A 27,752-nucleotide genomic window follows, 5' to 3' on the forward strand; every position below is an offset into this window, starting at 1 on the left:
CAAATGAAAGACAATGTTGGAAAATGCATGGTCATGCACTTTGATAGTAGAAATAAATGTGTGAGCTATTTTCTAAATGGGGAGAAAATCTAAAAATCTGAGATGCGAAGGGACTTTGGAGTCCTTATGCAGAGCACCCTAAAGGTTAACTTGCGGGCTGAGTCAGTGGTGAGGAAGGCAAATGCCATGTTAGCATTCATTTTGAAGAGGTCTAGGATACAAGAGCAAGGATGTGATGCTGAGGCTTTATAAGGCACTGCTGAGGCCTCACCTTGAGTATTGTGTATAGTTTTGGGCCCCTCATCTTAGAAAAGATGTGCTGGCATTGGAGAGGGTCCAGAGGAGGTTCACAAGGATGATTCCAGGAATGAAAAGGTTATCATACAAGGAACATTTGATGACTTTGCGTCTGAACTGGCTGGAATTCAGAAGGCTGAGGGGGGATCTCATTGAAACCTTTTGAATGTTGAAAGGCCTAAACAGAGTAGATGTGGAAAGGATGTTTCCCATGGTGGGAGAGTCCAGGACAAGAGGGCACAGCCTCAGGATAGAGGGGCACCCTTTTAAAACAGAGATGTGGAGAAATTTCTTTAGCCAAAGGGTGGTGAGTGTGTGGAATTTGTTGCCACACGCAGCTATGGAGGCCAGGTCGTTTGGTGTATTTAAAGCGGAGATTGATAGGTTCTTGATTGGACACGGTGTCAAAGATTATGAGGAGAAGGCCAGGAACTGGGGTTGAGGAGGAGATTTGGATTAGATTAGATTATGAGGACACGCAGTCCTCTTTTATTGTCATTTAGTAATGCATGCATTAAGAAATGATATAATATTCCTCCGGTGTGATATCACAGAAACACAGGATAGACAAAGACTGAAAAACTGACAAAAACCACATAATTATAACATATAATTACAACAGTGCAACAATACCATAACTTGATGAAGAACAGGTTATGGGCACAGTAAAAAAAAAAGTTCAAAGTCTCTCGAAAGTCCCACATCCCACGCAGATGGGAGAAGGAAGAAAACTCTCCCTGCCATGCCCGACCACAGTCCGACTCTGAGTCGCCCGAAAATTTCAAGCCTCCGACCAGCCCTCCGACACCGAGCACCAAGCACCATCTCTGCCGAGCGCTTCGACTCTGGCCCTGGTCGCCAGCGACAGGCAAAGCCGAGCATTCGGGGCCTTCCCCTCTGGAGATTCTCAATCGCACAGTAGCAGCGGCAGGGAACCGGGCATTTCAGAAGTTTCTCTAGATGATCCTCCGTGCTTCTCACGGCTGTCTCCATCAAATCAGAATTGTGCACGGTACCCTATTTAACAAATACGATATCATTTCACTGGAGAGGCTGCGCGCGCTGCGTCGCGCCACCATCTTCTCCTCCCGCCTTTAAAAAAAAAGGATCAGCGTGATTGAATGGTGGAGCAGACTCGATGGGCCAGATGGCCTAGTTCTGCTCCTATGTCTTATGGTCTTATGGTCAAATATAAGTGGACCAACTATGTAAATACCATGAAGAGCTGTTGTGTGATTCATTGTCTCACTTTGCAGTCCTTCCATCATCTGCAGTATACGTGTCAAGATTATGGGAATACACTCCACTTTCCCTTCCAACAACTTCTAGGAAGACTGACACCATCTACTAAAAAGCACCATGCTTAATTAGTGACTGATCTACTACCTTAAAAGTTCACTTCCTCAGTTAATGGTTCAAGCAGCAGGTACTGGTGTCCAGTAACTGCTGTGTGAACCGTCTGTGACATGCACTGCAGCAACCAGCCAGTACTTCCTCAGCTGCAACTCCCGAAGTCCCAACTTTTGCAAAAAGGTTTTGAGCAAGTCTGATAAGGTTATACAAACTGCAAATGTCTAAAAGCTGCTGTAGTTCTACTTTTTACCAAAAAGTTATTAGAGAAAAGCTCTAAAAGTCTTTGAGAAAATGATTTAGCAGAATGATCACTAGATTGAAATTGAGTTACTAGTCAGATTTGAACTATCTTCCCTGGAAGTAAGATTACTGTCAGATCATATGTTGGTATTGCAAACAATGCAGGAATTAACAGGATGAATGCAAAGCAACTCTTGCCTCTGCAGGAGAATATGAAGTAAGGAGATTAGAGCTAAGATGGTTAGAAGTATATTGAGGAGCAGCTTATTCACATAAACAATTCTGAGAACGTAAGCATATTATCCCTGTAAAGTCAATTGAGCAATTTAATATGTACAGTACTTTTGAAATGAATACAACAGAAAGAAGTGCACTCAATCGTTGCTTGTAAAATAATATTGCTTGTCAAAATTGTTTGAGTAAAATTAACTTGTCTGAAACTGATTCAGGCTCATTGGGATCAATTGCTTTATTCCAATGGATCAGGAACTCCAATGGCTTTTGTCATTTTAGAAGAACAGTGTATTCTCTGGGTGTTTTTTCAGATCAGTGGTATTTAGAATTGCATGAAAATTTGTATGTTTTAATGCAGCTGTGAATTTTTAAATAAAACAGGCCAATTGCAAGGATTTTTTAAAAATGTATTTCACATCACATGTAGAATGCATAAAGTCTCAATGATGCTGAATGGTCTCAAGTACATCTTGTCTTGTAGCGTTGATTAAGTGCTTTTTGATCAAAGGTTGGATAGGATCTGTTTGTATTCACAAAAGTTTACAAAAATGAGAGAGGACTTGATTAAACATTTAAGATCCTGGAAGTCATTAACCTGATTAAACGTTTAAGATCTTGAAGATCCAGTGATGAGGTCAGTGGGGCTAGGTGAGAGTAAGAGTTCAGCATGGACTAGAAGCGCCGAGATGGCCTGTTTCCATGCTGTAATTGTTATATGGTTAAATGGTTACAAGGGTCTTGGTAGTGAGGATGCTGAGAGATATTTCTCTCATGGAAGAATCTATTTAAAAATAAGAAATTGCATAAAGATAAGAAATTGCCAGTTTGAGGCAGTGATGAGGCAAAACCTTTCTTTTGGATGTTGGTGAACCTTTGGAATTCTCTTTATCAAATAGTGTTGGGAACAATGTGTTTGGTTGTAAGACAAAGATAAACAGATTCTTGTTAAACAACAAAGTGAAATGTTACCATGGAGTGATGGAGAAGGTCCAGTGGGTGAAACTCCCTGTGCTTGCCCTTTCTATATGTGTTCCAGATCAAGAGATACTATAGTCATAGAATTATAGAAACTATCCCTTCAGCCCATCAAGTCCATGTCGAACCATTTTAACTGCTTAGTCCCATTGACTTGCACCTGGAACATAGCTCTCCATACCTCTCCCATCAATGTAGCTATCCAAACTTCTTTTAAATGTTAAAATCAAAATTGCATCCACCACTTGTGCTGGCAGCTTGTTCCACAGTCTCACCACCCTCTGAGTGAATGTTTACCCTTAAGCATTTCACCTTTCACCCTTAATCCATGACCTCTAGTTGTGGTCTCACGAAACCTCAGTGGAAAAAGCCTGCTTGCATTTACGCTATCTATGCCCCTCATAATTTTGTATACCTCTATCAAATCTCCTCTTCTATGTGCCAAGGAATAAAGTCCTAATCTATTCAGTCTTTCTGTTTAACTAAGGCCCTCCAGACCCGGCAGCATCCTTGTAAATTTTCTCTGTAGTCTTCAATCTTATTTACAACTTTCCTGTAGGTAGGTGACCCTAAATGCACACAATACTCCAAATTAGTCCTTACTCATGTCTTATACAACTTCAACTTAACTTCCCATCTTCTGTATTCAGCACTTTGACCTACCAAGGCCAACATGCCCTATCTTTATGATAACATTCTTTATGACCCTGTCTGCCTGTGACACTACTGAATTATAGACCTGTATTCCTACTTCCCTTTGTTCTACCAATACACATCAAAGTTGCTGGTGAACGCAGCAGGCCAGGCAGCATCTCTAGGAAGAGGTACAGTCGACGTTTCAGGCCGAGACCCTTCGTCAGGACTAACTGAAGGAAGAGTTACTAAGAGATTTGAAAGTGGGAGGGGGAGGGGGAGATCCAAAATGATAGGAGAAGACAGGAGGGGGAGGGATGGAGCCAAGAGCTGGACAGGTGATAGGCAAAGGGGATATGAGAGGATCATGGGACAGGAGGCCCAGGGAGAAAGACAAAAGGTGGGGGGGAACCCAGAGGATGGGCAAGGGGTATAGTCAGAGGGACAGAGGGGGAAAAAGGAGAGTGAGAGAAAGAATATGTGTATAAAAATAAATAACAGATGGGGTACGAGGGGGAGGTGGGGCATTAGCGGAAGTTGGAGAAGTCAGTGTTCATACCATCAGGTTGGAGGCTACCCAGACGGAATATAAGGTGTTCCTCCAACCTGAGTGTGGCTTCATCTTTACAGTAGAGGAGGCCGTGGATAGACATGTCAGAATGAGAATGGGATGTGGAATTAAAATGTGTGGCCACTGGGAGATCCTGCTTTCTCTGGCGGACAGAGCGTAGGTGTTCAGCAAAGTGGTCTCCCAGTCTGCGTCGGGTCTCGCCAATATATAGAAGGCCACATCGGGAGCACTGGACACAGTATATCACCCCAGCCGATTCACAGGTGAAGTGTTGCCTCACCTGGAAGGACTGTTTGGGGCCCTGAAAGGTGGTAAGGGAGGAAGTGTAAGGGCATGTGTAGCACTTGCTCCGCTTACAAGGATAAGTGCCAGGAGGGAGATCAGTGGGGAGGGATGGGGGGAAGAATGGACAAGGGAGTCACGTAGGGAGCAATCCCTGCGGAAAGCAGAGCCGTGGGGGAGGGAAAGATGTGCTTAGTGGTGGGATCCCGTTGGAGGTGGCGGAAGTTACGGAGAATAATATGTTGAACCCAGAGGCTGGTGGAGTGGTAGGTGAGGGCCAGGGGAACCCTATTCCTAGTGGGGTGGCGGGAATTCCTGTTGTTTCCCTTTGTTCAACCATATTTCTCAGTGCCCTATCGCTCAATGTGCAATAGAGCACCCTAGTTGGTCCTCCCAAGTTGCAACTCCTCACACTTATCTGCATTAAATTCCATCTGCCATTTTTCAGCTCATTTTCCCAGCTGATCCAGATCCTGCTGCAAGCTTCAATAGTCTTCCTCGCTGCCCATTATAGCCCCAATCTTGGTATTGGTCTTATATTTGCTGATCCATTTAACCACATTATCATCCAGATTGTTGATATGGATGACAAACAACAATGGACCCAACTCTCAGAATGAACCTACAGAGTTTCTTTATTTGATTGCTGGATTGTCATGCCTCATTGCCAGACCTCACCAACAGGCACCAGGACCTTGCCTGGCTGGCGGTGAGAGGGGTCCTCCCAGTCAGATCCCTCCTGTACGCCCGGAGAGTTGCTTCCACACCCCACCGCCCATGGGAGGACTGCAGTGAGGAGGAGTCTGTCACCCAGCTCTTTGCACACTGTCAGTTTTCAGAGAGGGTGTGGAGGAGGATGGACGGGCTAGTGTCATGTTTCATCCCCAGCAGCTGCGTAACAGAGGACTGTCTGATCTACAGGCTGTTCCCGGGGACGCACACGGAGACCAACATCCGGTGCTGCTGGCAGATCATTAACTCGGTGAAAGACACTCTTTGGTCGGCCCTAAACTTGATGATCTACCAGCACATGGAGATGTCTGTGGGAGAATGCTGCCGACTGGCACATTCTCGGCTGCAGGAGTACGTGCTGAGGGACGCACTGAAACTCAGTGCAGCCACCGCAAGGGCCCGGTGGGGAAGGACCACGGTATAGGTAGTCATGCGTACAAAGAGGTAATGTTAATCTCTTAACCACTTTCAAGCTTGGTGGGGGAATCTGTTGTTGCCAGAACTGCTGTTCCTCCATATCTCTGGATGCTCCCTTGTTCTCCCGAGATTGCAAACACTGCAAGCTCTCTATACTGTGTATCCCATAATCTTTCACTGCTTCACACTCCGTGCACTGACTGTCCAGTTATTAATTATCTTTTGAATCTCGTTTATTCTAGTTTTAGGCTCTATATCCTATTAGACACTTGAGCAGTATCCTAATGCATCATCCTTGGCAGTGTTTATACAGTTGTTAATTCATTTGTCCTTTCATACATATTTTTGCTTTTTATTGGTTTGTGATAATACTCCATTAATTATCAAAAAAAATTGTAAAATGTAAATATTTCTGAAGAGTATGGGAAAATGCACTGATAGTGAAGCTACAATCTATTGGTGTAATTCTTTTGTGATAGTTTTCACAATTCTTCTGCTCTTGCCCATCATTTGCCTGTCATTTAATGTCTTTGTGGATGTTTGGTTTCCTGCCTGCTGTAACCAAGTTGAGACTTGGTGCTGATAATGGATCACTTAGCAAAAGGGTAGCCGGCATGACAACTGAGCTCGATCTCATCCCTCTTTTACATCAATTTGCATGCATTCTCAGCAGGGTTTTTGTGATGAACAGTAGAAGTGAAAATGCTGAATGAGTTACTTATTTTTCCCCAATCTAATCTGGGAATTGTCACAGTGCCCATCACCTCCTCAAAATTAAGTTTACCGTTTCTGCAGACAGGAGCTCGGACCTGATACCGTGTTTAGTCTATGTAGTGCAGAGTCTTAGTAAATCATAAACAGGCCAGGAGCAGCTCCTTTTGTAATTCATCAAACTTGGGCTGCTATCTAATAATTCTTAATTGAAGTCTGTTATGAAGCAGCTTATTTTATCCATATTTGTTTCTTAAACTAGGGTCATAGTCATAGAAATGTACAGCACAGGTATGGGCCCTTCGGCCCATCTAGTCCATGCCAAAACCATTTAAATTGCCTACTCCCATTGACTTGCACCAGGACCGGAGCCCTCCGTACCCCTACCATCCACGCTCTACCCAAACTTCATTTAGATGTTGATATCAGGCTCACCCGCTCCATGTGTGCAGGCAGCTTGTTCCACCCTCTTACAACCCTCTTAGTGAGGAAGTTTCCCCTCATGTTCCCTTTAAACTTTTCACCTTTCACCCTTAACCCATGACTTCCCATTGTATTCCCACCCACCCTCAGTGGAAAAGGTCTACTTGCATTTACCCTATTATACCCCTCATAATTTTGTATACCTCTATCAAATCTCTTCTGAATCTTCAACATTCTAAGGAATAAAGTCCTAAGCTATTCAATCTATCCTTCGAACGCAGGTCCTCCAGACCCGGCAACATCCTTATAAATTTTCTCAGTACTCGTTCAGCCTTACATACATCTTTCCTGTAGGTAGGTGACCAAAACTACACATAATACTCCAATTTAGGTCTCACCAATGTCCTATACAACATCAACAAAACATACCATGTCCTGTATTCGATACTTCGATTTCTGAAGGCCAATGCACCAAAAGCTTTCTTTACGACCATATCTACCTGTGATGCCGTTTTCAATGAATTATGGACCTGTGTTCCCAGATCCCTCTGTTCTACCACACTCCTCAGTGCCCTGACGTGGACTGTATAAGACCTACCCCGGATGGTCCTTCCAAAGTGCAGCACTTCGCACTTGTCTGCATTAAATTCCATCTGCCATTGTTCCAGCTGATCCCGATCTCTCTGCAAGCCATGATAGCCTTCCTCACAGTCCCCTACACCCCCCAATTTTGTTTCATCTGCAAATTTGCTGATCAAGTTAACCACATTGTCATCTAGATTGTTGAAAGAGATGACAAATGCCAATGGACCCAACACTGATCCCTATGATACTTCTCTTATCACAGGCCCCCAGTCCTCTACTACCACTCTCTGGCTTCTCCCACAAAGTCGATGTCTAATCCAGTTCATTACTTCATCTTGAATGCTGAGCAACTGAGCCTTTTTGATTGGCCTCTCATGCAGGACCTTGTCAGCTGCCTTGCTAAAGTCCGTGTAGACAACATCCACTGCCTTGCCTTCATCCACTTTCCTGGTAACTTCCTTGAAAAACTCTCTATAAGATTGGTTAGACATGACCTACAGCGCACAAGGCCTTGCTGGCTATCCTGAATCAGTCCATGTCTATCCCAAGTGTTTAAATATATGGTCTCTTAGAACACCTTGCAATAACTTTCCTACCACTGATGTTAGACTCACCAGCCTAGAATTTCATGGTTTACTTTAGAGCGTTCTTAAACAGCGGAACAATATCAGCTGGCCTCCAATACTCCAGTATCTCATATGTTGCTCGGATGATTTAAATATCTCTGCTCTGGCCCCTGTAGGACCAAGAGGACCAAAATTGTCCCTTTCAATCCTTTTGCTCTTAACATATCTGTAGAACGCCTTTGGATTCTCCTTCACCTTGTCTGCTAGGGCAACCTCATGCCTTCTTTTTGGGTGAAGCATTTTGGTGTTAATTTTTATCTGCACTCATGCTTAAATCCTTATGTGTCTTAACTGCAGCTGGAAGATGATTTTTTTTATAAGGTCATCTGCATAATTACTGAGTAAATTCTTTATATCAGTCAGATGGCAACTGTGAGCTCTATTAAAAAAAACTGTTTCAAAGTTTGATTTTCAAAAGAAATCATATTTGTTGTCTCCTTACCATTTTAGGGAATTTTTATATTAAAAATGAACAAGAATTATTACTGTATGTACCTAATGTATATAGGTGTTCACTGTTATATATTGTGTGGAGATAATGATACTGGAAAATTTCCCTCAAATGGATTCAAGAGGTTAAAGTCTGCTTGTCTTTATAGCTCTTGAAATTAGTGTTAAGTCATCTGGACTGAACAGGTTGACTTTTTTTTCATGCAGTCAGAAGGCAAGCCATAGTGTTGGAGAGATTACAGATCTAGAATTCACTTGGCAACTGTAAAAATACCATATGTGCAAAATTACTGCAGAGCTCATCCTTAATTTGAATGATGATCGTTTTACCAGAAAAGAAGCAATGTTGTTTGCAAACATTTTACCAGCAGAATTATTTTTTCTTATTTAAATATTTTGTCTTCAAAGTTGACGTGCATGGCTTGAGTGTCATTGGCTGTGTATGTTGAAGATCTGAGAACATTGTTACGGAGAAATTGAATCTGTGCAAAATTAATTTGGTATGGGTTATTTTCCCCATCACTAGTAAACAAATAACTTATTTTCAGATTATTGCAAGTTCTAATAACATTTCTTTTTTTAAATGTTAAGTCTATTTTAACTCCTGTTGGTCCAGTTTATAAATTCAGCCCCACATTTATAATTTGACTCATTTGTGTTTATTTACTGAGTAAAACTGGGAAGTACAAACATAAGTTTTGACTTAGAAACCCTTTCCAAAAAACAAGAAAAATTGACAGAATCTGTGAAGATGGGTGGGTGAGGGAAGACTTTTTATTCCAGAAATATCTATTGCAAGTTAATTATTTTTATTTCAAATGTGGTCCCTGTTCATCTGTCTTTAATTTTATGTAGAAAAGCAGGAAGAATGTAAGTATTAAACTTAGAATTAGTAAACTATCAACAGATTGGTTTATCATATACACCAAGGGTGAAATAAAGAAACTGTACCAACAAATTAATTGATCTGAATCTCCAGAAATTAGCCTTGTTTTTTTTAGGAGTAAGCTTACCATTGTAGACCTAAAATTACTTTGTTAATTAAAAATTGTCGTTTTTTTTGTCAATCAAGAATCTAAGGCAGAGGTTGATAGATTATTGATTAGTCAGGGCAGGAAGGGAAATGGGGGGGGGGAGGCAGGAGATTAGGGCTGAGAAGAAAATTGGATCAACTGTGATAAAATGACGGGGCAGACTCCATGGGCCAAATGACCTAATTTTGTTGCCCTACCTATCGTCTTATGATTATGTACAATGTCACTTGGAAAACTTGCATTTTAACTAAAACTATATAATCTGCCAGTGAGCTGGAGGGGAAAGACTGCCTATATTTTAATGATGGGCTCTTGAATTCCAGTGAAGCATAAGAAACATTAGGTGTGAGATGATTGAAAGCCCACTGCTAAGAAATGAATTTTGAACTGTGACAGGCTACCTACCAGGCCTTTGATTTCATTGTTGAGCATCATTAATGTGAATTAGCCAGATTGCATCTCAATTAAGAGTGGGTCCAAGTGAGCTGAAAAGTGAATTATTGCCAAATCTCAGACTCACCAGGACAGTAAATGACAGTTATGTGTAAACTGCCAGCGTGGTTTTAAAAATCTGATTCCTTTCTGGTCTTAAAGTAATTAGACTTATTATAGAAAATATTAGTACTGTACTGCTTTAGTGATTAAAGAATATTAAAGAAAACAACAAGTTTAGAATCAATGAGGTCATTGAGACTGTCTAAAAATACCTTCAATAAATAGTAACATTTTCTCAATAGTCTGCTAAAGATTTTTAATGACTTGTCGTTTTAGTCTCGACGGAAAGATGTCTTTATCCAAGAACGCTATGGGAGGTTCAATCTTGGCGATCCGTTCCTGGCTCTGCAGCGAGACTATGAAGCAGGTGGTGGAGATGGCGGCAAGGATAAGCAGCCCATCTGCGCCAGTCCACTGTCCATATTGGAAATGGTCATGAGCCACTGCAAAAAGATGCAGGAGCGAATGTCTGCACAGTTGGCCGCTGCTGAAATCCGACATCGAAAGGTAGGTGGTAGGCTTTAGCTAAACGCCTTTTCATCTCCAACTATTATCAGTGCAAATTAAATCATTGCGGTTGTTGAAATGTCTCAATTGCCACTGCATTGTTTAAAAGAAAATATGGTACATTCATTGCACAGACTGGAGCGGTTAAATATTAACTTTCAAATTCTTCAGGAAAGCAGGATAGGTAGGAGCTATGTTTGTGGCTGGAACAAAATGAAACATTCTGTTCGATAGCAGGCAAGAATTCATGGTTTGTTAAGTTGAGCCCAATTACAAAATCAAGAAAAGGGTTTCACAGAGCTTGTCATTACTTTTCATTTGTTAGGTCATCTTGGACCTTGAAGAGGAGAGGCATAAACATGCCCAAGATGCAGCCCAGGGAGATGATGTTACATACATGCTAGAGAAAGAGCGTGAGCATCTTTTACAGCAGGTGTGAAAATAAGACTTGCTTGAAATTATGGCAACTGACTTTTGAGTTGGCTGGTTGGAATAATCAGGGCTTTTATTGGCGTTACGGAAATTTGAATGAAAGAATACTAAGTGCCGCAGTAATAATTTACAATAGTGGCATATGACAGATAAAGTTGCTCTTAGCTGAAGACTCAGCATAACCCGATCAGCCACTTGACATCTGAAACTGAATTTTTGCATGATGTCTTTGCACCATGTGCTTAATGTGTCAAATGGGAATAGTATTCATCAAAGAGGTACAGAGTTACGACAACTCACAATCATTCAGGATTTGATTGAGGATTACCCAGTAAAACTGGAGAACTTGCAAACATTTTAAAAATGATGAAAATATATTAATATAAACCCTAGATATAATAAAGATTTCACAGATTTTTTAATACTTTTTTTTGCACTTCATACAAAATAGTTTTTTTTGAGTTATGACCTACAGGTTCTTTTTTCCTTTTTGTTTGCCCGTGTTATGTTTTTGTTTGTTAAACCATCCACTATTCTCTTAATATATCAACATTTGACCCTCTGTTATTATTGCTAATATTGAAACTAAAAGATCCCATGTCATGGTTTTGCAAAAATAACCTGTCACCTTCTGTCCTGAATAGCATTTCTCCTTCAAACCTTACTGTCAAATAGACACTAAATGCTAATAAGATCACGGACACTATAACATGAAAGAGAAAAGCCCGCAGAAGTCCCAAGACTAGCGCAGATTCTGATATTCTGAGGAAAATTAGAAGAGATGGCAAAAAAGTTAGAAACATTTTGGGGGAAAACTTGTAGGAAGCAACAAATTTAATGTTGATACTTTGAGAACCATGTTTGGCTAAAAAAAGAAGCAAAATTAGCTTCTGATAACTGAAAAAAACAATTTTATCTAAAATATACAAATAGGGAGTCAAAAGTGCAATTACTTGCATCAGTGTTTACTCTTGGAGGAAAACATGATATTTAGACTTTCCAATATAGTAATATTGAACTTGGAATGGTAAACAGATAAAATTAACTTCTGCATGAAGGAACCAATGGCCTAGGAGCAAATGGTTAAGATCCAGGGCTTTATTATACATAGATAAGAACATTGGAGTTGCTGTGTAAGATAGCTTGCAATTTGGAAATTCACTTTAGATTGCAAAATTGTGCTTGCAATTCTTGTTAAGGAAGGCAAGAAGAGGATGCTGTAAAATTACAGTATTTGCCTAGCATCTGTTTGTGGAAGATTACTCATATCTATAATGATGAAATGCATGGAACCTAGGACATGCCTACTAACATTGCATTTTCTTGAAGAGGTGACCAAAAGAGTGGTTAAGGGATTGCGAATGGACAGTACATAATATTAGGGTTTCGATGAAGTCTATCTTAGGTGTTAGTAGCTAAAGTTGATGTTCATGCTGCTGAAGGCAAAGTATTGACCTAGTTAGGGAACTGCTTGAACAAAAGGAAAAGGGTACATATTTATCATATTTAATAAAAGGCTTGCATCATTGATGTGATAAAGATGGGAAAAATATGCATAGATGAAGCTTGGATAGAAGCATAAAAGTACAGAGATAATGATTCATGAAATAGTCAGATCTTTAGAATAGTTGTTTAGATATGTGGCAATTGGACTGCAGAGAAATATGAGGTAATTTACGAGAACCAATTATTTTGAATGTTAAACATCGGGAAACAAGAAATTGGTAAATTTGTTGAATATTGTACTGAAATACAGTGAAAAACTTGTCTTGCATACTGTTCATACAGATCAACTCATTATACAAGTGCAATGAGGTAGTGCAAAGCAATAGCAGAATATGGAATAATGTGTTACAGAGAAAGTGCAGTTGAGGTAGATAATAATGTGCAGGTCATTACAAGATGTGAGGTCAATCATCCATCTTATTACACTAAGGAATCATTCAATAGTCATATAACAGCAGGATAGCTATCCTTGAGCCAGGTGCTACGTGCTTTCAGGCAGTTGTATCTTCCGCTCGATGGGAGGGAAGAGAAAAGAGAATATACAGCCTGGCTGGGATCTTTGCTTACGCTGGCTGCTTTACCAAGAATGTGAGAAGTGTAAACAGAGTCCATGGATGGGAAGCTGGATTCTGCAACATGCTGAGCTGTGCTCACAATTGTGTGTTTCTAGAAATCATGGGCAGAGTTGTTGCCGTTCCAAGCCATGATACATCAAAATAGGTTGCTTTCTATGGTGCATTGATAAAAAAAAAAATTGGTGAAGGTCGAAGGTACATAACAAATTTCTTTAGCTTCTTCTGCCAAAATACACAGCTGTGGAAGTTATGCACATCTATGCAAAACTGTGCCTGGTATAGTACAATCTGTTCTGGGCAGCACACTTTAAGAAGGATATATTGGCCTTGCAATACAGTGAACCCAGTGCAGACAATCAGAATTGTTCCTGGAATCCCAGGTCTTAATTATGAGGAGAGATTGTGCAAGATGGGAAATTCAGAATAATTGCTCTGAGATGATTTAAGTTCTTGTGCTGTTTAGCTGCAGTGTATAAGATAAATAGAAATTGCCTGACAAATTTAAGAACAAGTAACATACAGAAATAGAGTCCAAGCCTTTCAGGCGTGATGATAGGAAACATCTGATGTAGGGGAAGGTTGAGAGAAAAATTACTCAAGTGCAGCAGATGGGTCATTTCTTAACTCCAGATCCAGGGTGTGCAGATTTTTATTAATCAGAGCTATTGAGAGATGTGGGACGAAATGGAGAATAACAACTGGTTGATTCAGCGATTAGCCATGATCTTACTGAGAAGTGTCTTGACCCCATTACTGTGGTCTTTATTAAATGTTTATTTTATCACTGTTTCTGAGATATTGCTCAGTTGTGTTCACACAAGTCATTAAGCCTAGTCGTTTCAATGGTATTAGTATCCATCTATTATTAATTTTGTGAAGATTAATTTTACATAAGTGGAAGTACAGATTATATTTTATGAGAATGTGTGATGAATGCTTTTGTTGAATATGTTATCTAAGACTATGCAAGGACTCTGCCAGTAATCTGGTAACAATGCTTATAAATTAAATTCACCATTGTTTGGAATATTTTGTCTTTTGATTGTAGATTTCAAATTATTATTTGGTAATTATTTCTGGGTAATTCGGCTGAATACAGCATTTAAGGATTTAAAAGAGAATGAAAATGCTGTTAAAACCTGTGCTTTATATTCATCTATGATATGTGTTGATATTTTCCTAAGCATATTTAAATGAAGTGCTGTTTATATTATCGTATTGACCCTCGATATAGAATAATACAAACAAAATGTTGACAAAGCTCAGCAGGTCAGGCAGCATCAATGGAAAAGAAGAAACAGTCGATGTCAGGACTGAAGAAGGGTCTCGGCTTGAAACATTAGCCGTTTATTCCTTTCCATAGACGCTGCCTGACTTGTTGAGTTCCTCCATCATTTTGTTTGCGTTAATGAGGATTTGCAGCATCTGCAGAATCTCTTGTGTTTTGGACTTTCGATATGTCTGCATCTTTAACATTCAACTCAGAAGCGAAGAGTTGCTGAGTTGTTATATCTAGAAATTAATTAATCATTACAAAAGTATCAGTGTCTCTAAGACATGTCATAGTGCTAACTTTGCAAAATAGAATGCCATGAAATGTCATTAATATATTCCCATAAAAAATGTCAAATTAAATATGTTGTTACTATATTGAATTTAATATTTAATTTCCAATAAAATATTTAGCAGCAATTTGGCAGTACTTTAAAACTGGTCTTGCTGCCCTTGGTAACTATTTCTTGAAATAAGTCATGTGCTTTACTTTCCTGGTGTACAGTGGTCCATTGAATGTGTTTGGCTGTTCTTCACTGATGACATCTCAAACGTTTGCTCAGGGATACCATCACTTAGTTTTTGAAGAAAGTCTCGTCTGTGCATCCACATTAAATAACATGATAATGGGGATGAGAGAGAGGGCAGAGGAGTGTGGGGAAGAGAAGTATCATGTCATCTGTTGCAAAGCATTTGCTTAATGTCAAGGCTGCCTAATGTGATTAAATTTGTCTTGTTTGTGTCACGAATAAAATTGAAAATACTCTTGGAACACATCTAAGTACTTGCATACAAAAATGAGGGAATTCTTTCATATAACTGAAAAGCTGAATATAAAGGGTGGTGAATGTGAGACTTGCTGTTTTAGATCTATGTGTATTAGCTCCTTCAACAAATCCTTCGGCTTTTAAAAGAAAGTTGATTAGCATAAATGCAGAACATAAGCAGCAACGTCAGATATTTTTGCACCTGCAGTATATCACACTTTGTTATCAGAAATGCCAATGCATCCTTTTCAGATTGCATGTTGTGGTTTTCCCTTTTAAAACATTTTTGATATGTAAGTTGCTTGTCAATGTTGAGCAAATTAAATTCTTCCGGTGAAGATCTACTCAGAACTTTGATATTTTCGCCAGTTCTCTGAAACTACCAGTTGATTTTGATGTTGAATCTTGTGTTTGTTGATATGAGAATCCCTACCGTACCAAGTATTATTTACAGAAAAAAATTTCAGATCAATATGAACCAGTGAATTGCATGCGTGAAAATTAAGGCTTTTAATAAAGATATTTATTGAGAACTCTTCATAGCTTTAAGACAGTCCAAAGTCCATTACAGCCAGTGAAGTGTTTCCTCAAGTCTGGCTTAATGTGTCACTGATTTATCCTCAGCGTTGCCCATAAGCAGTACAATGACTAGTTCACCTGTTCTATCGATGTTGATCAGCACACCTGTACCATCCAGTTACTGTAGTGTAGCTATTTTAAATGCTCCTAGCAGGAGAAGACTGGGGCTTGATCATCTTTCCATATTCCATCTGACCAGCCCCCCCCCAGTAATTTACTGGTCCATATTTTTTCAAGTTTCTGTAACGGGGCTTGCAATCTGGTGTTATCTACGGAACCAAGGGTATATTTCTTTATTTTTGGCCTTGTTATAAATAAAATGCTGAAACTATTTCTTGAATGCTGATTGATTTATATGAACCCTTTTTTTTCAGGTGGAATTCGAGAAATCCCAGTTAAAGCAACTGGAGACAGAAAATAAAAAAATGTCCACGCAATTTGAAGAAGAACGCATGAAAAGTAAACAACTTGTAATGATGCTGGTGAAGGAGTGCAAACAGCTTGCTGGCAAAGTAGTTGATGAAAGCCAAGCTTTAGCAGAAATCACCAAAACTCTAGAGGACGAGCAAAAAAGGAGCAGTGAATTGGAAGAGGAACTGATGAATGAGAAAAAGAAATGTGTCCTGATGGAAGCTAAGATGGAAAAACAACTCTCAGAGTTCGACATCGAAAGAGAACAGCTCCGTGCCAAACTTAATCGCGAGGAAAACCGTACCAAAGATCTGAGACTGGAAGTTGAGAGTTTCAAGAAAATGATAGAACTTAATAAAAATGAAACTGGTTCATTGTCCAGTAGTTTAAGTAAAGACTTTGATGTTGGATTAAGTAAGCAAAATATGTTAACTGTTGCTTCCCAAACAGAACCTTTTATTGATATTTCCAATGAAAGTAACACTAAAAAGGCAGCTTTAGCATTACCTGCTAAGCCATCTGCAGGAAATTCTCTGACTGTAGGAGGCACAAAGTCGAGTATGTCTAGCAACACCCCTTTAGTCAAGCCAGTTGGTGATAAACTGCTAACAATAATCAGTTCTGAAGACAACCCAACACAAACCAAAGTTGTTCCTTCCAGTTTGGAGAATGGACCCTCAGTGAGCAGCAGCCCTGGTCCCTTGGTTAGCGGTGCATCACTGTCACCAAGCGGTACCATTGTTCCCTCTCCCCCTTCTTCAGTGTCATCGTCACCGTGCGCTTCGCCAGGATCACCTATGCAGAGTTTGAGCTCGCCGAGCTCGTGCACAACTATGCAATCGGGACTGAGTCCAAGAATTCAAGCTGCTCGATTTAAATTTCAGGCCCAGGCTGGGGATCAGGAAAAGCATGGCAGTCCTGTGGTGGGGCCCGTGTTGCGGGATTTGTCACCCACTAATCGGGATAACTCTCCTGCCAAGCAACTGGCTCGGAATACAGTCAGCCAGGTTCTATCAAGGTTCACAGGTCCTCCGAGTGTGGTTAAACCACCTTGTACGAACAGTACATCTCCATTTGGCACAGAAAACCGGAATCTTACTGTTAGTAATCTAAAACCTGGAATGGCACATTCAGCAACAGGTGAGGGCTCATCTTACCCACAGGTTGTCGGTAAAATTACCAGTTCTCTGAATGTCTCTCCTACTGGATTAAAATCTCCCACAGGAGCAAGAGTTGACCGAGGAAATCCACCACCTATTCCTCCAAAAAAGCCGGGACTGTCACAGACTCCATCCTCCCCTCATCCACCATTAAAAGTTTTTATGGATGGGAGTCGTTCCCCAACAGTTGGGTTTAACACTCGGATGGAAGGTAGAACCATGGCCTCATCCTCTTCCAGTCCACATCCAGGAAATAAGGGAACTAATGAGGAGATTCTTCCAAAGACAACATTGCCACAATTGCCACCTAAGCCAGCGGTGGATATAACATCTACTGGCTGTGCTGTCCCTGCCGTGGCTGCATCTCAGGTGGGTGCTAGGCCTTCCTTATCCCCCAAGCTGAGCCAAACAGCATGTTCAGAATACTCCCTCATCATCACCACCATCGCCTCTAGCACCTCCATTGACCTTGCTAGTACAACCAAAAGAACCTCTTCCATTAGGCCTTGTGGCACAGACAATCTACTGATCACATCATCAGGTAAAGGGATTGAAATACTATACCAATACAACAGATATGAGCATAAATGCAAAATCTTTTTTTAAATTTTTATTCATTTTATTTACCCTTGATTTAATAAGAGGCAAGAATCAATTCCTTTGAAACACAATTAAAAATATAACATTGGCCAAATCAACATTAGTTTTGCAATCATTTTAGGATTTCCCATAGTATTTTAAGCACCAACTTTCACCCCAGCTCACCACTTATTTATTAATACGGCATCCCTGAGTGTTATAGCCATATATTTCATTTTTGCAATTAGCTGACTAAGCATTCCGGATGGATTATCATCTCGTGAAGAAGTGTTTAGTAAAATCATGGTGTAATGGTGTAACTCTCAACAGAATAGCGTAATTCCTTCACATTTGACACTTTTTAGTTGCTGAGCAACCCTGCAATATTTTTTATGAAGACTTGACACCTTAGAGACTAACATAGCTTTGCAGCAGTAAACTTTATGTTGATACACTTGCAGCAGAGAACACCCCTCTCCAATGCAAATGTTTACAGTATGTTGAGTTACTAATACTACTGCAGATGATAGAGATTCAATTAATGTGGAAAATGGTGATTTAGTATCTTCAAGAGAATCGTATCTCTAGATTCATTCAAGTTCAAGTGCAGATTTGGAATATTATTGAAACATTTTATTACTTCAGTTTTTCTTAAGCTTCTGCTCCCTGTTCCACTCACTTTGTTGCAATATACTTGATCAGTGTCCAGCTTATCATTAAATTGTATCCAATTTTAATTGGCATTAGGGATAAAGAAAAGCAATGATTTATTGGGCCTGAAATTAACCAGCTCTCACTTATGCTGATGCCAGCAGTTGTATTTCTATCCCTGGAACCTTGTGATCAGTGCATGTCATGCAGTGCTTTAAGCTTCCAGCTTATTAACTGACAAATTTATATTCAATATAGCTTGTGTTGCCTTGCATCATAAGAGTCGAATGAATGTGAATTTGTATTGCCTTTATTCCCCATTCTGCTGTTGAACACTTAAAACACTGTCATTCATGCATTCTAACAGCCTTGTGCTTTAGCTGTGGCATTAACACTTTGCATTCTGACTTTATTTCATATTTTTGAACATGCTTTCCATTTCCCTTTCATGTGCTGAAGATAAAATGCAATGGGATTATTGTGAAGAAGGTGGATTGTGTGTCATTATAGTTCATAAATACTATTTATATAAATCTTACTGAAATTCTAAAATTAATTCCGAAAGCAACCTCGGTATTCAAAAATATTGAACTAGTAATGTTGCATTCTGCCTGCTTTCACATATTTCACTTTATTTATATTAATAATTTTAACTTAATCGCCATTTAAGAAATGTGTGAGAGGGTTAATTAAAAACATTTTTCTGTTACCTTAATCTGTTTGCTTTTTGTTCAAGGAAGGACAGTAGAAACTTTCCATACAACATGGAATAATTGATACACAGCAAATTTTTTACTAAATCAAATAAAGTCACTTGTCTTCGTAAATATTCAAATAATTGTAGAGTAACGTAATGCCTTAATGCCTATTAATCCTTTTAATGTGGAAATGTCCACGTGGTACTTATAAATTCATGGGAAGTCTAGAGAAGGTCAGTTTAGTTCATTAGAGCTAACCACAGTTAAACTTGGAAGTGTGCAAGGTATTTTCCCAGCAGTCATACAGAGTTTTAATTTATTAGCTTTTTAAGTTCACTAATATTTCAACAATTTTTAGATTAAGTCATTCTGTGGTCCCTACAATCTCTTTGTCCCACCTATTTGGCTACAGCATATTCTGTATCCTAGCATCCACCTGCACTCGGGGTAATTTACAGTAGGCAATTAACTCGGGACATGAGTGTAAACTACAGCACCCAATGGAAACCCATGCCGTCACAGGGAGAGCATGTTAAATCCACACAGGTCACTAGAAGTGAAAATTGACTCTGGGTCCCAAAGCTGTGAGGCATCCTTTTAACTGTTCCCTGAAATTTGTTTGAACAATATATTTTTTTTATTGTGGATGATTCCAAAATAGCTTTTGCTTAAACAAGTAAAATTATACATTACATATGCAGTACTGTGCAAAAGTCTTATTCACATTATATATAGTTGGGGTGCCTAAGACTTTTGCACAGTACTGTATATTGATTAAAATAGGAAGGTAGTTGGGAAAGTAAATGAGAGTACTTATCTTTGTGTGGTCTGTACTGGTGGTGTAACAGTATCCGCACTTGGACTTCAAAATAAGAGTTCCCAGGTTCGAATCCAGCCGGCTCCTTGTATGCTTTCCGTCTGTGCTGGGTTAAGCATTGAGCTAACACCTTGGCAAGGTTGCTGTCCCGGCGCCACTAAACAATGCACGGGGAAGAACTTCCTTAGCTTTGCATTAGCTCAGCAGCATTGTGTTATTTGGTAACTGGAAAGACATGATATACAGTACTGTGTAAAAGTCTTTGATATACTGTATATATATCTAAGACTTTTGCACATTACTGTAATGCTTCTATGATCGTAACCTTCTAGCTAAAAAAAAGAATTTTGAATCATGAGGAAATGTAGAATAAGTATGAACTGTTTTTGACTTTGCTAATCTGTTGTAATGTGCTGTTCTTTTGCATCTCTGTATTGAACGTCAGTACTTGCAAGCTGATTTTATTCACCTGTTTCTTCTCTTGTAATTTTCTCACTTCAACTCACAGGCAGGTCTCCCTCCCTAATTCCTTCATTAATGCCTAGTGGTCCTGTCCCCCTGGGTGGCAGGTCCACTCTGCTTCACCAAGCTGCTGCCCAGGGAAATGTCACTTTATTGTCAATGCTGCTAAATGAAGATGGAATTGATATTAATCATCTTGATGAGGAAGGTTCATCTGCCTTGTATTCTGCTGCTAAATCTGGATATACAGGTATATTTACTTTATTATAGTTATTTTAATTTGACTTTATTCATTACTTCATTAGTGAAATTTTAATTGATATTACCATACTACTTAATAAAGCTTGTCTCTAGTTTTAAGGTTTCCCCCTTCAAGTTAAATAATTTAAAACTGGCATAGTTAATGATGCAAAAAGGCAGCATACCTTGTTCTCTTATGAAATTACAATTTTAGTTCCTTGGCTTTGTGGGAGAAGTTAAAGAGTAGATGGTAGTTACTCTAGATGTTAGTAGATGGCTGCCTCTCTGACTAGAGGCTTGTGACTAGTGGTGCACTGTAGGGATCAGTGCTGAGGTTGATGTTGTTTGTCATCTATATCAACGATCTGGATGATTATGTAGTTAAATGTATCAGCAGATTTGCAGATGACAACAAGATTGGGGGTATAGTGGACAGCGAGGAAAACTATAATTGCCTGGAGAGGGATCTGGGCTAGATGGGAAAATGGGCTGAAAAATACTGGATGGAATTTAACACAGACAAGTGCAAGGGAGGACCAACCAGGGTAGGTCATACACACTGAACGGTAGGGTACTGAGGAGTGTGGTAGAAAAAAGGGATCTGGAAAGACGGGTCCATAATTTGTTGAAAGTGGCAACTCGGGTAGATAGGGTCGTAAAGAAAGCTTTTGACACATTGGCCTTCATAAAACAGAGTACTGAGTACAGGAATTAGGTGGTTATGTTGAAGTTGTAAAAGATGTTGCTGAGGCCTAATTTAGAGTATCATGTGCAGTTTTGATCACCTGTCTATAGGAAAGATGTAAACAAAAGTTGAAGAGTACAGACAAAATTTACACAGATGTTCCTGGGTATGGAGAACCTGATTTATAAGGAAGGACGGAATTGGTTAGGACATTATTCCTTAGAATGTACAAGATTGAAAGGAGATTTGATGGAGGTATGCCAAATTATAAGGGCCATAGATTTGGTCAATGCAAACAGGCTTTTTCCACTGAGGCTGGGTGGGACTGCAACTAGAGGTCATGGGTTAAGGGTGAAAGGTGAAAAGTTTAAGGGGGAAAATAAGGGGAAACTTCTTCACTTAGAGTGTCATGAGAGAATGGAACAAACTGCCAGTGCAAGTAGTACATAGAAACCCTATTTCAACTTTTAAGAGAAGTTTGGATAGGTACGTGGAAGGCAGTGGTATGGAGAGATATGGTCCCGGTGCAGGTCGATGGAAGTAGGTGGTTTGAATGGCTCAGCATGGACTAGATGGGCCAAAGGGCCTGTTTCTGTGCTGTACTTTTATATGACTCTGACAGGAGTGACTTTTAATAGTATGCATTAAACTCGTATGAGATTCTTGAATTCTTGCTTTGTACCATTTATTGTAACGATTGTTATTTATCCACAGTATTAGCAAATAGCTTATGCATTGCAGATGCCTTCTGGGTTAGCGTTGATGGCTTAACAAACTACTGCCAATTGACAGCCTGATCAATACTTGCAGATAATTGAGCATTAACCTGAAAGGTTCTCTACATGATTGAACAACTGCTGGCTCTGTCCCCAGCAGCCCTTGTTGGGCTTCTGACAGCTTCATGTTGTCAAATGCATTTCAAATGAAGGTGAAGGTTTTCTCTAGAATTGCTGACAATTAAACCCATTATATCATCTTTTGAGTTGGCAGCCTCAATGACTCCCTTTACTTCATTGGATTAAAAACTACAAGATATTTCAGATCAACAACAACAAAATGCTGGAGGAACTCAGCAGATCAGGCAGCATCTATGGAAATAAATACACAGTCGACGTTTTGGGCTGAGACTCTTCTTCAGGACAAAAAAGGAAGAAGACATCAGAATAAAAAAGGAGAGGGGAGGGGAAGGAGGATAGCTAAAAGGTGATAGGTGACGCCAGGTGGGAAAGGTAAAGGGCTGGAGAAGAAAGAATCTGATAGGAGAGGAGAGTGGGCCACCGGAGAAAGGGGAGGAGCATGGGACTCAGGGGCTGGTGATAGGCGGGGTAGGAAGTGAAAAGAGGCCAGAGTGGGGAATAGAAGAAGAGGGGAGGGGGAGGGAATTTTTTTTTTTGACCAGAAGGGGAAAAGACGTGTATAAGATAATGAGAGACATTGATTGTGTGGATAGTCAGAGGCTTTTTCCCAGGGCTGACTTGGCTAACATGAGAGGGCACAGTTTTCAGGTGCTTGGCAGTAGATATAGAGGAGATGTCGGGGTAAGTTTTTTATGCAGAGAATGGTGAGTGTGTGGAATGGGCTGCTGGCAATGGTGGTGGAGGCGGATACAATAGGGTCAAATAAGAGACTCCTGGTTAGGTACATGGAGCTTAGAAAAATAGAGGGCTGTGGGTAACCCTAGGTAATTTCTAAAGTAGGTACATTTTTGGCACAGCATTGTGAGCCGATGGGTCTGTATTGTGTTGTAGGTTTTCTATGTTTTTGTGAGAAATTGATATATATGCCATCAGTTTGGAGGCTTTGAACTAAGAGAGGTGATCGCCTCCCTTTCTTGCAGCTTGCTGTTTTCTGCATTCTTCCTGTTCATTCTGTATTCCAAAGGAATTTTGAGTAATATGGCCACATCAAAGAGTAGCTGGATAGTTGCAGGAGCTTTGAGGCACTCTGGCGGACTCCTGCAGATACCTGAAAATTGAAACAGCTCTAGAAGGTACCAAAACGTGTCAGATCATAGCAAATGCTGATCATTTCTAGGATCAGTCACTGAACATGCACAAGTACTCACAATGAAATTGTGTGTGGTCAAACTTGTCCAAGAATATACATAAATGCTATGGGGCAATTTTGGTTGTCAATGGACATTTCGAAACAGTCCCAAGAAATTACTCATCAATATTGTTGTTACTGAATATCATCTTTGTATTTAGGTTTAATTCTGTACTGCCAATTTTTAAAAATTCTTCTGTTTCCATATCAAATGTTTCATTGCAAATATTTTTGGACTCATATTAGAGTGACGATATGCTTTTATGGTAAATTTCCTGTGGCATTTTTCATGGTTGGTTGATGAGTCTTATTTATACACAAGTTGGGAAGTGGGCTTCAAAAAAAAACACGTTACAGGTACTTGGAGCCAGGAACCATCAATCCCATTGAGTAAGTTCAAAGGGAAAGATTAAAAGTGCAAAACAAAAAAAGTTTGTTAACAACATATTAGTGCCGGGATTCATGCAGAAGAAAGTAAGGTTTGTGATGAGAAATAATTGGCCACATGCTCTTATAAGTTTTGAAGAATAGCTAAAAGCAGAAGTCTAGACCTAGCCCTGGAGGTTCAAAACTTGTACTTGCAGAGATGATTTTACTTGATAACACTTCCTGGAACACGTACTGTATAATTTATAATAAGGCAGAAATCCCACCTCAGGTGTTATATATGCCTGATATTTTTTCACTGTTAGCAAATTTTGTTCTTGAGTTAGTTGTCATCATTTTCCTTAATCTGGATTTGTATATTAATAAGAACAATTTTGTAATTGTTAGAGTTTATATCTGGAATCCCCTTTCTGTTTTTGATTGTTCCCTTTTTGCAGTTTACTTAACTTTTATTCTGTATTGATATCTATACCTGAATTAAGTTAACAAGTTTCACGTCACATCACATGCCAGTGATAATAAACCGGATCCTGAATTAAATGTAATTAATAGCCCAAATTTTGCCACTGATAAAAATTAATCCATACAACGAACATTCATAACTCAATCCTGTTAATCCTTCACATAACATTTTCACAAAATGAGTTTGATTTGTTAATTTATCCTCTTCTAGCCTGTTGCCTTATTGGGGAATACTGAATGTATTGAATATTGTTACCCTGATCAGATTTTAAAAAAAGAAAAGGCATTTTTGGAATGCATTCAGCAAACTAGATTTTGGATTGTATATGTCTGAAATTGCCTGCAGTGTGTAATATTGTTGCTTCTTCCTTATGGCCATAATAAATCTTCCACCAAGCTTTATGATGAAATGGGGACCTCGAGCTCGTAAAAAAATATGCTTTAAAACTCTGTTCCTAATTCCAGTATAAAGCATGATACAGCCTTCACCCTTCTAGTAATAGACGCTGACAGTTCTGGATGAATGCCAAGGCTGAAGTTTCTTGCTGATTATACTCACTGACATTATGTAATGACCTTTATTACTGTTTAGTTATACCACTTAATAACAGGAGAAAATTAATTCTTGAGCATGTTACTATCTTTCTTTCTTTTTAAATCTTTTTATTGAATAAGTATACTAAAAGGTAAGCCATATAGGCACTAATACACTGTTAGAATATAATAAAATTACAGGAGATATTAATACAAAAAAAATGATACAAACAATGTAATTTAAACATAACATACTAAGGTAACATAATAGTATACTAATTTATATATATATATATATAAATCAATAGAGAAAGGGAAAAAAAAAAACCCCAAAAAAAAACCCACCGTGCAACTAACTAAAAGCAAAGCAAAGCAATGGGCTAACTTGGAACCAAGCAGAGTTAAAAAACTTAAAATCATGTCCTCAATCCCGACCTCTATTAAAAACAGTAAAAAAAAACCAGAAGGGTATATAAATATGGAGCAAAAAAAGAGGAGAAAAAAAATTATATTAAATGAAAATATTGAATAAAAGATCTCCAGGTCTGTTCAAATTTAAGTGAGGAATCATAAAGATTGCTTCTAATTTTCTCCAAGTTCAAGCATAATATCGTCTGAGAAAACCAAAAAAAGGTAGTTGGAGCATTAAGCTCTTTCCAATGTTGTAAGATGCATCTTTTCGCCATTAAAGTAAGAAATGCAATCATTCTACGGGCTGAAGGAGAAAGATTACTGGAAATTTTAGGTAGTCCAAAGATAGCAGTAATAGGGTGAGGAGAGATATCTATATTCAATACCTTGGAGATAATATTAAAAATGTCTCTCCAAGAGCATGTTACTATCTTGACTCAATCTGATGCAAAGCAAACCAATTTTAAAATTACACTGCTGGGGGAAATTCCTAGACAAATTGAAAACTTAGGTTGAATTGTCACTGCTTTGAGAATAAAATGTCTGTTTGTAAAGCATCTAAAATTTATAGATGTGGGCAGAGCTAGGTAGAGACTATTCTACTGGATGTTAATTCGATTTAGAGATAAATGCTGTGAGTTAGAAGATAGAGCATCATAAATTTATCCATTGTAAATTCTGTAATGTCCCAAATCATTTAAATGTGGATTTTGAAAAAAAAGTAGCTAATTTCCAACTGATTCATTTGATTAATTTTGATATCTGCATATTAAAAATGTGATTATATTAATTTGACTATTTTCTGAAAAATAAGCAATTTGGCCAATATCAGAAAGCTACTTATTAAAAAAGAATTAAGGTGATTTGTAGATGATTGTATCTATCAATAGTGATTGTAAATTTGCCTGATGGGTGAATAAATACAAGACTAGAGAAAATGGAAAATATTTGAAGGGTGGTATTTGTGTGATGTTTAGAAATTACTTCCAAATATTGCAAGAATGTGCTTTCCAGCAAACTCTATGCACTTAAATAAATCAGTGTTTCTATGAATGTTTGTATTTTAAAAGAAAACCTCTACCTTCAGCAACACCCCTCTCTCCCACCCCCACTCTCTCTCTCCCCCACCCACCTCTCTTATTTCCTGCTGTTGTCTGTCAGCCAGATAAACAAGTAAAATGAGAGCATGTTATTGTGTGGGCTGGTGAGAGGTTGTGAACATATGCCTTTTGGTAGAATAGGGTGGCTTGACACAAAGGTGCAAGTTGGGATTGTACCGGTTACAGAATGTGAAGGTTGAAACAGAGATTTACAGAAGAAAGTGGAAGTTAGACAGGAATACAAATCCAAGAAAGTGAACTCATCAAGCAATGGAAAGTTGCTTCGCAGTCCTTCTGAAAAATCTTTTAATTTTCTCAACAATTGCATTACCAGGGCTTTTGAGTGTGGTGCTTCTGCTTTGCTGCCTTTGAACATTTTGCTGTGTGACTGGTGCAGGCGTCCTCCTGCCACCTGTTGGAAACAACAGATCCTCCCCCTGCATTAGCACCTCCAGCAGAGTGTTGGAGAACCCAGGAAAGTGGGTGGTGAGGTAGGCGTGTTACAGTTTAATTCTGGCAATTCTGCTTGTCATTCTCCCGCTGTATAAATACAAATCAGATACTGAAGCCCTGCAAAAGATTCCAGAGAGCAGATTGCAGCACACTGCTGGCTCTTCAGTTTAAAATAAGGCAAGCCTGCCCTTTGCTGAGGTCACCATTCTGTCACTAATTTCATATAGATTCCCAGCATAAAGTACTTCCTTGGTAATAATATACCAAAATTACTGATGAAATTAGGGGATTCTTAACTGTTTGAAAATTCATTTAAAAGGTTTATGATGTTGGCATAAATGTGATTTTTTTTATTGTTGGATACTGTTGGCCATATTTTTGAAGAAATTGATTTTTTTTTTAAATAGGCTAATTTTCTTTTATACTTGGAAGAAGAAAATGTAATAAGAGTATTAGTTTGTGTAATCCTCACTCGCATTATCACTGGTTTTGTGGAGCGGTTATTAAAAGGATTTGAAGAAGGAAATTCTTAAGAAGCTTGTATTTAACAGGATCATTAAGATCTGATACAGCCTGAGAGGATGAGGCCAGAGGACAAGGACAACAGTTGGCATAGATAGGTTGGACCTCAGGTCCTATTTCCATGTTGTATGACCTTATGACTGGGACAGAGAGGGAGAAATTTCCTGAGATGGGAATGGGAGATGCAAGATTGTCTGCATGAACTGGAGGAAGAATCAGGTGAAGAAGTAACTTGTAATTTTAAAATGGAGCATCTTAGCTTCAGTGTAAAGCTATGTTGATCCTTTGACCAGCATGGAAAGCAAACAATCTAGTTAGATCTGTTTCCTGCCCCTTGAGCACCCCTCCATCTTCCAAAGAACAAATGGTAGGTCATTAGAAAATATTGTGTTGTAGAATGACATTTCATCTAGAAATAGTTGTATGTTTTAATCCTTG

The 27,752-nt window shown here is 39.1% G+C and overlaps 1 protein-coding gene across 4 annotated transcripts in view; it reads left to right on the forward strand.

The window, feature by feature from the left end:
• cttnbp2 (cortactin binding protein 2) overlaps positions 1-27,752 on the forward strand; it is a 158,360-nt gene that overhangs the window by 47,905 nt on the left and 82,703 nt on the right. For 2 of the 4 annotated variants that reach the window (XM_063057830.1, XM_063057832.1), the window contains 4 exons: positions 10,335-10,565; positions 10,891-10,998; positions 16,071-17,808; positions 20,521-20,724. In XM_063057830.1, the coding sequence (XP_062913900.1) occupies positions 10,335-10,565; positions 10,891-10,998; positions 16,071-17,808; positions 20,521-20,724 (2,281 nt within the window). The remainder of the gene's footprint in view (positions 1-10,334; positions 10,566-10,890; positions 10,999-16,070; positions 17,809-20,520; positions 20,725-27,752) is intronic. The other 2 variants (XM_063057834.1, XM_063057831.1) reach the window with 2 other exon arrangements.

This window comes from Mobula hypostoma, chromosome 9 (genome assembly GCF_963921235.1).
Source record: "Mobula hypostoma chromosome 9, sMobHyp1.1, whole genome shotgun sequence".
Lineage (NCBI taxonomy): Eukaryota > Metazoa > Chordata > Chondrichthyes > Myliobatiformes > Myliobatidae > Mobula > Mobula hypostoma.